Raw genomic sequence first — 13,682 nt, 5'->3', positions numbered from 1 at the left:
AAAGCGGTTTGTCAGTTCTTACCTGTAAAATGAGTGCCGCTAACCTGAAGATAGTTTCGCTGTCTACTTCGATTTGCCCCTGTCAGAGGAAAAGGAAAGCATCACTGAACACAGGCTTCCCTAGGTCGTAGCAAACGGCTGTGGAGTTCGGGAAGCTGTCACAGCTTGGCACCTCCAGTTTACGATCAAATGCAGATCATACCATTCCAGAGGAAAGGGAGGGGGACATGGAGAGACGCTTCCAGGGTTAAGGGGAAGCCACAGTGTGTGTGTGTGTGCGCGCGCGCACGTGTGTGTGTGTGTGTGTGTGTGTGTGTGTGTGTGAGAGAGAGAGTGCGCGCTTTAATTAGCTGTGGGAAATTGTGTTTTGAGAGCAGTATTATGGAAGGAACACACATGACTGAAAATTCAGACAGACTCTAAATGAATGAGTAATTTTTATCTAAGTTCATTTTTACGCTCTGATTTTCTTAGTTTTCCTGCATCATAGCAATTATTTTGGTATACATACACAATGCAGACATTATAAAAAATGTAAGTTCCACTTCTGTGTCAATGAGACTCTTGAATTAATATTTATAGTTTTATAGAGAAAACGTAAAGCCTTAAGAACCAGTTACAGCAAACGCTTAAAAGATTAAAATTCTGTTGCTTTATACTGAAGTTTGATGAATCCTAATTTATCCCTTTCCCAGTATTTTATTTTTTAAGATCCCAAAGCAGAATAGGAGTTTGAGGCTGTAATTAACAGGAATACTTACTCAGGAAGGGATGCACAAGTGTGTGGGGGCGGGTGGGGAGTGGGGGTTGCCTCTATCAATAATACTCACATATACCTTCATTTATTTTGTTAAATGTGATGACATAAGTAAATACCATTATTGCACTGTATGATAAATTCAACACTGAGTAGTAGACTAGGGTCATTATTTAAAAAACAATTTTTTTTGTGGTAAGATGCTAGCTTATAAGCATTACCACAGGCTAAAACAATTTCATATAACCCTCTCCTGATGTAAATCCTGTATAATTAGTACTCAGGCTGCATACTGTTTAAGAACACAGGTCTGCAAACTGCCCTGCACGTTTTCTTTCTCCTTTCTACCTGTTGAATCTGGGCTGAAGAGTTTTGTAATTACACCGAGTGTATCAGTGGTAAGTAATTTAGTAGTTTTAAAGTAAATGCACATTAGGTAGGTTTATAGAAGCAGTTAGCTCAGTGAGAATTTCTGGAAGGTTTCCAAATGACTTGACTGGGCTTCTCAAAAAAACGAGAAAAAAAAAAACAACCCAAAAACAAAAACTAGTAATAATTCTCTTAGAACTCATAAAATAAAAATATACAACCCCCAAATCAGGGATGTTACAATGTCAACAGTGATAATTATCTGTGTTTCCCTTCTATTACAGAATGAAAACAAATTAACTTCATTTTCCAACATCTAAGTATTCCTTCTGAAACCTGAGGCAGAGGATCTGCTTCAAAGTTTGTTGCTTCAAAAGCTGACAGGCCCAGAGCCTTGGAATTCAAAGCTCGCCTATAATCTCTAGAAACAGATTATAAAATCAAAGAAACAGGTTGATTGCAGAAATCAATTGGCCTCTGTCTTTCAGGCAAGAGACAACGGTTTTCTAATCTGGTGAAAGATGATGAAGCAGTTAATCTAACAGGTGAGGAAGGCGCTGATCAAGATTTAAATTTTAGAAAGGCTGAATCCCTTCTCTTCAAAGAAAAAGAACCTCATGCAGAGGGAGGGGAGCTTCCAGCCGCGGGGGCAGGGGGGGCCCGCTGTAAAACATCTTTGAGTTTGAAATTAGACCTGACCTCGTTAAGTCAAATTTGTCTTAAAATTGGAGAGGAGATCAAGTGTGTTAGTTCAAATATTCAAGAAAAAAAACAACTAAAGATGAATAAAATATATTGAAAATTATTGCCAACTCCTCTGCTACCCTGTGACCCCTTTGCTTCATCAGAATCTTAGATGAGTCATTTGAACACTATTTTACACACCACCTTTTCAATTTAGTAAATGGAAGTCCAGCAGATAAAAAGACCTCAGATACTTTTAAGTAAGCTGCCAAATATTTCTCTAACTTAGAAGAGTCATTAAATATTAAAAATGCTGAAATGAGGAGCTGAGGTATGAAAAGTACCAAGCTGGGACAGCTCTAGAGGAGTAGGGAGGCAAATAGGAATCTCACCTGTAGGTTTTTTCACCTACACAGTTCAGTTCAGTTCAGTTGCTCAGTCGTGTCCGACTCTTTGTGACCGCATGGACCGCAGCACACCAGGCCTCCCTATCCATCACCAACTCCCAGAGTTTACCCAAACTCATGTCCATTGAGTCGGTGATGCCATCCAACCATCTTATCCTGTCGTCCCCTTCTCCTCCCACGTTCAATCTTTCCCAGGATCAGGGTCTTTTCCAATGAGTCAGCTCTTCGCATGAGGTGGCCAAAGTATTGGAGGTTCAGCTTCAACATCAGTCCTTCCAATGAACACTCAGGACTGATCTCCTTTAGGATGGACTGGTTGGATCTCCTTGCAGTCCAAGGGACTCTCAAGAGTCTTTTTCAACTACAGTTCAACAGCATCAATTCTTTGGCACTCAGCTTTCTTTATAGTTCAACTCTCACATCCATACATGACTACTGGAAAAACCACAGCCTTGACAAGATGGAGCTTTGTTGGCAAAGTAATATGCTTTTTAATATGCTGTCTTTTTAATATGCTGTCTTTTTAATATGCTGTCTAGGTTGGTCATAACTTTCCTTCCAAGGAGTAAACGTCTTTTAATTTCATGGCTGCAATCACCATCTGCAGTGATTTTGGAGACCCAAAAAATAAAGTCTGACACTGATTTCACTGTTTCCCCATCTAATTGCCATGAAGTGATGGGACCAGATGTCATGATCTTAGTTTCTGAATGTTGAGTTTTAAGCCAACTCTTTCACTCTCCTCTTTCACTTTCATCAAGAGGCTCTTTAGTTCTTCACTTTCTGCCATAGGGTGATGTCACCTGCATATCAGAGGTTACTGATATTTCTCCTGGCAATCTTGATTTCAGCTTATGCTTCAGCCAACCCAGCATTTCTCATGATGTACTCTGCATATAAGTTAAATATGCAGGTGACAATATACAGCCTTGACATACTCCTTTTCCTATTTGGAACCAGTCTGTTGTTCCATGCCCAGTTCTAACTGTTGCTTCCTGACCTGCATACAGATTTCTCAAGAGGCAGGTCAGGTGGTCTGGTATTCCCATCTCTTTCAGAATTTTCCACAGTTTATTGTGATCCACATAGTCAAAGGCTTTGGCATAGTCAAGAAAGCAGAAATAGATGTTTTTCTGGAACTCTCTTGCCTTTTTGATGATCCACTGGATATTATCTCTGGTTCCTCTGCCTTTGCTAAAACCAGCTTGAAGATCTGGAAATTCATGGTTCACGTATTGTTGAAGCCTGGCTTGGAGAATTTTGAGCATTACTTTAGTAGAGTGTGAGATGAGTGCAATTGTGCAGTAGTCCAAGCATTCTTTGGCATTGCCTTTCTTTGGGATTGGAATGAAAACTGATCTTTTCTAGTCCTGTGGCTACTGCTGAGGTTTCCAAATTTGCTGACATATTGAGTGCAGCACTTTTACAGCATCATCTTTTAGGACTTGAAATAGCTCAACTGGAATTCTATCACCTCCACTAGCTTTGTTCGTAGTCATGCTTCCTAAGGCCCACTTGACCTCACATTCCAGGATGTCTGGCTCTAGGTGAGTGATCACACCATCATGATCATCTGGGTCGTGAAGATCTTTTTTGTATAGTTCTTCTGTGTATTCTTGCCACCTCTTCTTAATATCTTCTGCTTCTGTTAGGTCCATACCATTTTGAGCCCATCTTTGCATGAAATGTTCCCTTGGTATCTCTAATTTTCTTGAAGAGATCTCTAGTCTTTCCCATTCTATTGTTTTCCTCCATTTCTTTGCACTGATCATTGAGGAAGGCTTTCTTATCTTTCCTTGCTATTCTTTGGAGCTCTGCATTCAAATGGGTATATCTTTCCTTTTCTCCTTTGCCTTCAGCTTCTCTTCTTTTCACAGCTATTTGTAAGGCCTCCTCAGAGAGTCATTTTGCTTTTTTGCATTTCTTTTTCTTGGGGATGGTCTTGATCCCTGTCTCCTGTACAATGCCACAAACCTCTGTCCATAGTTCATCAGGCACTCTGTCTATCAGGTCTAGTCCCTTGAATCTATTTCCCACTTCCACTGTAGAATCGTAAGGGATTTTATTTAGGTCATTATCTGAATGGTCTAGTGGTTTTCCCTACTTCCTTCAAATTAAGTCTGTTTGGCCGCTCCAGCCACCTACACAGTGGCCCCAACACAACTGTGGTGGAGGAAGGCACCAGGGGGATGCAGAGGTAGGGTCCTTGAAAAGTCTCATTCCAGGAGGAGAGGACAATGCCTGGTTTGGCAAAGCCCCACATTCTTTTAAACATCTTAGCCCCTACCTCACCTTTTAGTTAACCACTGTCCTGGAAACCCAAGGCAACATTATTTTAAGTTCCAGTACTGATTGTCAAGGTTATCTGACCTGTGTGTTGAGTTCACCCCAAACAATGGATGAACCAAGAATAATACGATTTTGCCTGGTTCTCAGTGCTTTCATATGGTGAAACTTAATTAAGACTTATACAGAACTCTAGAATTTCATGCCTGAAGGGTAAAAGTTCTTCAGAAACTGCAGTCTGCTCTTGGATAGTACATTTCTTTTACTTACAACCATGGCAACAGAGGTAACCTTATAGGTACTGGGCAAGCTAACACTTGAGAAAGGGATCACCTCAAAGACAGGGGTAATGGGATCCTTCAGTGGCTTTCCATGACTGTCAAGGATAAACAAAGAGAAGTGGAGGCGTGAGTCAAATTATGTAGCTGAATGCACAGAGGTAACATGAAATAGTACCAAGTGCTGGGGCTACCCTCCCACTGCTAATTTAACTGGATTGTGGATCCCATCACTAGGGCACTGGGTTCAGGCTCCACTTTGGACATCCTATCCTTGTCCTTGGCTTGTTAGCCCAGTTGACCAAAACATCAAGCTAATGAGGTGAACTCTAGGTTTCGATTCCCAAGCAGGTGAACAGAATAAACGTTTTAGAACTTGCAAAGGAACTTAGTGAAAACACGACTCCTGTGATTTTACATCCTCAGTGATGGCACTGAGGAACAGGAGCGAGAAGTACACTACTCACTCTCCCAGCAGATGTTGACTCTGCACTCTTTCTGCTCTACCATGCATTAGTTAACTGAATTAGCTGAGACTCCAGTGCAAATCTCACCAGGAATCTTCTAAAAGCATGGTAAAAATGCAATCAGATGAGGCCAGAGAAATGACTCCAATGCCACTTACCCTGTTGGTAGGACAGCATATCGTCATCAAACACACGTATTGACAGTAGAATGGGAAAGCTATTTCTGAAGACCCATTCTGCATTTTCTGTATTGATAAAGTCTTCCATGTAAACTTATTCTGAACTATAGCAGTGACCATTAATAATCTGGTCACAGACATTAAGATTGAGAACTACTTGATAAAATGTTGAGAAATCCCAGTTTGTTTCTAAGTCTATTAGTTTAGGGTTAAATCTACAAAAAAAAAAAAATTTAACTTGTAGAACATCAACAAATAAATGTAGAAGAAATGAAAGAGATAAAAAAATTACTGTTTGCAACAATTATAGTACTGATGTACTGATTGATGCAGTATTGATACAGGCAATACACTTCAATAAATAAAAATAACAATTATTTTAAACATATATCTATATATCGATATATATTCAAAAGCTATTCATTTGGTATATATTCAAATGCTAAGAAAACCAAGTAAAACTAATTTTATAAGAAAATCTAAAAAAAAAAAAATTGGGTGAAAATTAGAAGAGAAACAGGTCAGAATATTTACATAATCACAAAAGATTACTCCACAGGGGAAAATTAATTACAAAGGGGAAAACAGTAATTCTTCAATGGTGAAACCTGACAAGTACTATCCTACCCAAGGGATGAGATATCACCAGTAATTAGGAAAACCAGCATCACGTGCCTTCTGATGGTATGTACTGAGAAGAGAGTGTGTGTGTGTGTGTGTGTGTGTGTGTGTGTTAGTCGCTCAGTTGTATCGCATGGACTGTAGCCCACCAGGCTCCTCTGTCCAAGGAATTCTCCAGGCAAGAATACTACAGAGGGTAGCCATTTCCTTCTCCAGGGGATCTTTCGGACCCTGGGATAGAACCCAGGTATTCTGCACTGCAGGCAGATTCTTTACCACCTGAGCCACCAGGAAAGCCCTGAAAAGGATGTAACTTCATCTATATGCAGTGCTGTGCTAGTACATGTAAATGTTTCACAACCAGACATGGGGAAGGGGGTACAAGAACTGATTTGTAGAATTTGTTGATTTCCATGAAATCAACATGTAAACATTCCCACCATAGTGGATTTCAAGCTGTCATTATGGTATTACAGAACATAGTGTTGGGAAGTTATGTGAGAATTGGCTCTCATAGCTGGTACTGACTGACTCCAGCACACTGCTGGGTGGTATTCCTGCCAAAAATACATCACTAGATCTAATTATGAGGAACCCTGAGACAAACACCTGGCCCATACTCTTCGAAAATGTCAGTGTGATGAATGCCAAAGAAAGGCTGATGAACTATTTGCAAGCAAAGAAGGTTAAAGAGTTCTAACACCTAAATGCTGTGTATTACATCAAATGCTTGATCCCTCTGGATCAAGAGGGAAAGCTGTTATAAAGGTACTACTGATATAAAACTGAACTGTATGTTAGGCAACATATAGGTTCATGGTTAAGTGTTTTGAATGTGATCACTGTCATACAGTTCTATGGGAGATGTTCTTGATCCCAAGAGATACACCGTGAAATATTTAGGGGTAAATAGTGTAACTTACTCGCAAATGATTCAGGAAAACAAATGCAATACATTTGGAGGTGTGTCGGGGGAGAGAGAGAAACAGTACAAATGTGGAAAATGTCAACAGTTGGTGAATTTGGCTTGGCAAACATACTGGCATTTCTTGTGCTATTTGTGCAACTCTTTTGTAAGTTTGAAATTATTTCAAAATAAAAAGCTTGTTAAAAAATGGATGTATTTTTCTGGAGTGTTGGATATCTATTTGTTTTGACTTCCTCTCCCTTATACCCCGACTTCCCCCTGCCCCCACTTTCAGACCATCTCATTCTTTTGGAGACTGCTTGCTTCCTTCCTCACTGGATCTAATGGAAATACAATCATCCTTCTGTGGGCAAGAGATGGAGGATGGTTCAAAGACTTTTCCCTAGGGGTTTTCCAAATTGGAACTAAGGGATCTCTCTGATGATGAATGACAATGGGAAGATGTGGACCAGAGACAATCAGTGACCGTAGATGGACAGAAAGGAGTGTCTTAATGTTGGTATTGACTGTATCCACTGCTGGCTGGGCCAGACTTCAAAAGTCCGGTTAAAGTTCAAAAACTGTAAAGAATGATACCTTGTTTGCTACCTACATGCTCTCACCTTGGTTTACTAGTAAGCCTGCAAACAGTGAGATTAACTAGTGGGATAAGGATACAAATGAATGAGTTGGTACTAGAGGATCCTGGGAGCCTCTCTAATACCTTCTGTGGGCATGTCTACATGGAGGGAGGATTCTGCCAGGCCAGAGAAACCGGAGCAATTGGCTGACTACTTTTGTATACAATCAGGCAGGGAAGGGTCCAAATAAACACTTAATACCTACTTACCATCTAACAAGACAGTTCTCACTAGGCCATAAAAACATACTTTCCTGGTGAATGGTGATAGGAAATAAAATTTCCTATTTTCTAGGAGTTATCATGCCCCTAAAGGGCCAGGCCATAAATACCTCACTTGCACTCCCTCTTCCCCATGTGTAAATAAACCAGTATTTTCTCCTTTTTCATCCAAGCTAGTTTTGAGAGGCAGTGTCCACAGAGGATGGTCTCAGTGAATATTGCTTCCATTCATTCTTTCAGACTGACCTCAGTACAACTAACATTTTGAGTTAGATAATTTCTTCATGGGGGTAGGTGGCCTGTCCTGTACATTGTAAAGTATTAAGCATCGTTCCCAGCCTCTACTCACTAGATTCCAGTAGCAGCCTCCCCAAGTTGTGACAACCAAAAATGTCTCCAGAGTTGCCAAAGGGTTCCTTTGGGAACACGAATTGAGAACCATTGCTCTAGATTCACTAAGTTTATTCCTAGATTAAGCTAGAATCATCAGAAACCTACAAACCAGAACCAGAAGGATTTCCCCAGGTAAAACTCTTTTTCCTTTTTAAACTGTGTTCCAGCACCACTCTTCTGGCTTATGATGAGAAACGAAATAAGAAATATGCCTCAGAAACTCATTATTTTAATAACTTTAGGTGTGTTGTTCAGGACATGGTTCATTACACCATATAATATCCCTTTATGAGAACCCACGAGAGCAGTTTCTGATTCTTAGGATCAGTGATAACTATGTTCTTTTCAGCTGCTGCTTTGTTTTTAACCTTAATGACCATTGTGCATTATGTAAGTGATTGTAACACTCTTGAGTGTTGGCTCTTGAGGGAAAGTGTATTTCAAATTTGTAGCTAAATGCTTTATACTCACCATGTTGAATGTTTTACACTAACCTTAACTTGGCAGCATCTAATTATTTCCACCTTTGTTTTCTCACAAATAATTCTTATTTCATCACTTAACACATTTTAGAGTATTTTTTCCCCTTTTTATTGAAGTATATATGGTAAAATGCACAACTCTGTGTAGCTTGATGAATTTTGATGTGTGTATATACTCACATAACCATCACCTGGATCAAGATATCAAACATGCTTACTAATTTTTTCACCTTAGGGAAATGTATATATATTTTATAAACCATATCAAATTAAAAAACCGATTTTGTTAATTAGAAAGGTGCAAAATAATACTGCAAAATTGTTTCAGCTTGTAAATTTTTGATTCCTAACCAACTTCAGCATTTCCCTTGCAATTGCCTATTATTTACTACTGCCTATCTGTGAAATGACCCTTTTTTTCACTTACCTATTTGAGAATTTATTTTTATAACCTGAGCTACCAATATTAATGCTGTGTCTGGTGTATGGAGCAGAAATTGTGTCCTTCAAGCTGTTCCCCTCTGGCGTTCTCTCCTTCTCCTGTGAAGTCAGACTGGACTTGGGCCTCCCACACTGGAAGAATCTATGGGTCCTTGAGTATGTAATTTTTTTCTGAAACTCCTCAGTTCCTCCCCGAAAAATGGGGAGTAATAATACTGAAGTACTGAGTTGTTTGGAGCTAAATATAAAGCATTTATCATGAAGAGTAGCCACTCAAGACTCTTAGTGTTACTCTCTCTGCACTGATGTTTACCACATTGCTTTTTACATCCTTATATATCATTATATCTACGGCTCTCTACTTTGGTCTGGGACACTGCTCAATTTTCATGTAGTTCCATAACATTTAATCACTCTTCCTTTATACATGTCTCAGTATCTGAGAAAGGCTTTAACTTTCCATAATAATCTTTGACATTCTTTTCCACTTATATTTTTTAAAAAAATTTTTAAATAATCTCATCAAGTTTTTAAAAAGATAGAGTAATTTGTCTTCCTCTTTGGAACTATAACACATCTCTATTGAAACTGCTCTAAAGTGATCATAAACCTTTATGATATAACATGAAGATCACCTACATCCTGTGTCAGGATTAATAATGTCTTTTACATTTTTCTATATAAATGGGCCACTTTTGTTTTTCATTCTACTAATCTGGTTATCCTTATGTAGGATTATTATTATTATTATTTTTAGTCTATTTAACTTATATTTAATTTCTTCACCAAAGCCAATAATGCTAATACACTTTGGCTAATTTATTTTTATTTCCTAGACACATAGTGAAATTGTTTGTAAATAATATTTTGGTTCAGTTCTTTGCAGTGGATGGTGGTATAACTGATGGCACTGTACTAAAGAAGACATTTTACTTAACACATCAAAATAGCACTCCTTCCAAACGTTGCCAGTGGACCAACTTAAGTTAGTTCTGGACTAACTTTTTGGTAAGGTCGACTAAAGCATACTACACACACGCACTATGGTACAGCAATTCTACTCCTAGGTACGCACATAACAAATATGCTTACATATGTCCTCTAAAGAGCAGGTGCTAGGATCATTACGGCAGTTCTACTTGTGATAACCAAATACTGCAAGCTACCCAAAAGCCCATTTATGTAAATGTGAAAATGAAAGTCACTCAGTAGTGCCCAACTCTTTGCAACCCCATGGATATACAGTCCATGGAATTCTCCAGGCCAGAATACTGGAGTAGGTAGCCATTCCCTTCTCCAAGGGATCTTCCCAACCCGGGGATTGAACCCAGGTCTCCCGCACTGCAGGCAGATTCTTTACCAGCTGAGCCACCAGGGAAGCCAATAAACTGTGGTATATTCATACTCTGATCTGCCATTCAGGGCGGAAGTGAATCAACTGGCTGCAACTACACACAGCAACATGAATGAATCTCATAAACATAAGCTATATGTTAAAAAAGTATAAACTGTAGGACTTCAGTGTTATAAAATACAAAATCAGCCCAAACTAATAAATGCTAATATAAGTCTTAGTAGTCGGGGAAATTAATGACTGGAACAACATGTGAGACACTTCTCACGTATTGGTGATGTGTGTTTCCTCAACAGTGATGCTAGTCACATGTATGTGTTCCATTTGTGCAAGTTCATTGAACTGTACCCTTATATTACATACACTTTCCTATGTGTACACTTAAATATAAAGAGAAGGAAAAAAACAGAACTACCAATGTTCCCTCAGTCTTTCCCATTTTTCCATTTTACTTAATGTCAGTTTGATCCTGAGTTGCTCAGATCCAAGGTCTCCTTTGGGTAGAGTCGGGAATTGAGTAACCTGTGCTACTATGTGTGGTGACCGCGTTGCCACCTTCGAATGCAATATAACCTTAGTCATCTTCTTTATTGTCTTTCTCCATATCCACCATCACCTCTATGTAATAGGTTAAGATCCTAGGGCATGGGTTTTTATCTATTCTGGCCCTAGCTATATCTCCAGGACCTAGAACAATGCCTGGCAGACAGCAAGTACTCAGAATATTTGTAGAATATCAACTAGAAGAGAAGTGACCAAAAAAGTGATGAGAGGGAGCATTTTTATCTTTCTTTTTCAAAAAAGGAAGGATGTGTCCTGATTCACTCTACAGTTGATTTGCCTTGATTTCCAGCTATCTGAACCATGAGAACAACCAAGTGCAGGTGTCTCATGGGTGTGTATCACAGTTTCAAAGACACAAGCAGTAGGACCAAAGTATCTGGATGGGCTGCTTCTCAGAAACTAGATCACAATGAAGATAGGGGCCAAGAGAAAAAAGTATGAGAATGTGAATTAGTGTTGGGTTGTAGGAGGATAACAGAACTGAATATATGGATATGGAAATGAGAAAAAAGGATATGGAAATGAGAATAAGTGAATCAGACCATCTTTTTCCACGGTGGAGCCCAGGTAGGGTTTGTGAAATGCATGTTAGTTTTTGGTGGACAGGTGACACATATTTTTGTTCTTGGAATGAAGTTCCAACGAGACCCTGGTTTCTAGATATCATTCTCCACTGGAAGCAAAAGGGCTGATTCCAAGGCTATGGCAGTGGGAACAGTTAGAGGATCAAAATGAATGAGAGAGGAAATTAAAGTACACTGAGGGGGGGAAAAAAGTCCCTAAGTTGATGCTGATACTTAAAAATATTCTAAAAGGTAGAGAGGAGAAGACAGGAAAATTATTATTTACAGATGACCGTTAATAAATATTGAAGGTGATAGAAATAGTAAATCACCATTTACAATGTATATCATACTACTAACCAGAGTACTCTTGAGTACTCTGGTTAGTAGTACCCCTGGACTACAAGGAGATCAAACCAGTCAATCCTAAAGGAAATTAACCCTAAATATTTATTGGAGGGACTGTTCCTGAAGCTCTAATACTGTAGTCACCTAATGTGAAGAGCTGACTCATTGGAAAAGACACTGATGCTAGGAAAGATTGAAGGCAAAAGGAGAAGATGGTGGCAGAGAATGAGATACTTAGCATCACCGACTCAATCAGCATGAATTTGCGCAAACTCCAGGAGATGGTGAAGGACAGGGGAGCCTGGAGTGCTTGTAGTCCATGGGGTCACAAAGAGTCAGACAGGTCTAAGGGACTGAACAATAACAACAACCACAGAACTAACTGGCTTAGGCAAGAATACCCCTGGAGGCCAAGATTACTGTGTCAAAGACTGTTGGGAAACAGGATGGTCAAACAGCCTCAAAGTGCTGACTCCAGACAAGTTAGTACTTACAAAGGAGAAAAGACGAAGAGAAATCTGGCAGATATTAGCTGCACCGTGAGGCTTGCAGGATCTTAGTTCTCCAAGAAGGGATTGAATCCAAGCCATGGCAGTGAAAGTGCTGAGTCCTAACCACTGGACCACCAGGGAATTCCAGGCAGATACCACCTTAACCAAAAACAGAGCCGACTGCCATTGCAAGCCTCTTGTGAGACACATTGAGAAAGACACAACATCACTTATGTAGTATTCTTGCCACAAAGAAATTATATTAGACTCATGGCTCTGAAACTCTCCTGTATAGTAGAGTTACCACGAAGGCCATAAAGAACAGAGGCCCAGACTCATGAAGCAGGATATGGTGAAACAGGGCAGCCTGTGGGTCTCTGTAGTTTCGCCAGTCTCTCAGATGATTCGGAGACATACCCAACATGCTGTGTGTCTGGAATCATTGAATTAGACAAATCCATATTTCACAAGTTGGGAGACATTCTTCAAGGCAAAAGGCCTTTACTTTTAAAAAACACCAGAGTAAGAAAAGCCAAGGAAAGACTGGACATCTGATTCCCATTTTGTAGACTATAGAGTCATGACCGGAGAAGGCAATGGCACCCCACTCCAGTACTCTTGCCTGGAAAATCCCAGGGACGGGGGAGCCTGGTGGGCTGCCGTCCATGGGGTCACGAAGAGTCGGACACGACTGAGCAACTTCACTTTCACGTTTCACTTTCATGCATTGGAGAAGGAAATGGTAACCCACTCCAGTGTTCTTGCCTGGAGAATCCCAGGGACCGGGGAGCCTGGTGGGCTGCCGTCTATGGGGTCGCACAGAGTCAGACACGACTGAAGCGACTTAGCAGCAGCATCAGCAGAGTCATGACACCTAAAAGCAATGTGTGATCCTAGATGGATCCTGGTCCCGAAAAGGAAAAAACAAAAACAACAAACTGGCTCAAAAGGTAATTACTAAGACAGTGTGAATGGGAACTGTGTATTAGATACAATTTGTGAAATATGGTATTTATCTCATAAAAGTCTAAACCCCACATGGGCAGAGATCTACTTAAGTCAGTGGTCCCCAACCTTTTTGGCACCAGGGACGTTTTGCAGAAGACAATTTTTCCACAGATTGGAGGAGATGGTTTGGGGATGGCTCAAGCACATTACATTTATTGTGTACTTTATTTCTATTATTATTACATCAGCTCCACCTTAGATCATCAGGCGTTAGATCCTGG

General features: G+C 39.9%; 1 protein-coding gene across 12 annotated transcripts in view; it reads right to left on the bottom strand.

The window, feature by feature from the left end:
* Nucleotides 1-13,682, bottom strand: part of FRMD4B (FERM domain containing 4B) — a 375,185-nt gene that overhangs the window by 80,335 nt on the left and 281,168 nt on the right. For all 12 annotated transcript variants that reach the window (XM_069561668.1, XM_069561673.1, XM_069561676.1 and 9 more), the window contains one exon: nt 23-79. In XM_069561668.1, the coding sequence (XP_069417769.1) occupies nt 23-79 (57 nt within the window). The remainder of the gene's footprint in view (nt 1-22; nt 80-13,682) is intronic.

Source organism: Ovis canadensis, chromosome 19 (genome assembly GCF_042477335.2).
Source record: "Ovis canadensis isolate MfBH-ARS-UI-01 breed Bighorn chromosome 19, ARS-UI_OviCan_v2, whole genome shotgun sequence".
Classification (NCBI taxonomy): domain Eukaryota; kingdom Metazoa; phylum Chordata; class Mammalia; order Artiodactyla; family Bovidae; genus Ovis; species Ovis canadensis.
Note: the sequence above shows the minus strand (reverse complement) of the source record. Positions and strands in the feature narration are given on the sequence as shown.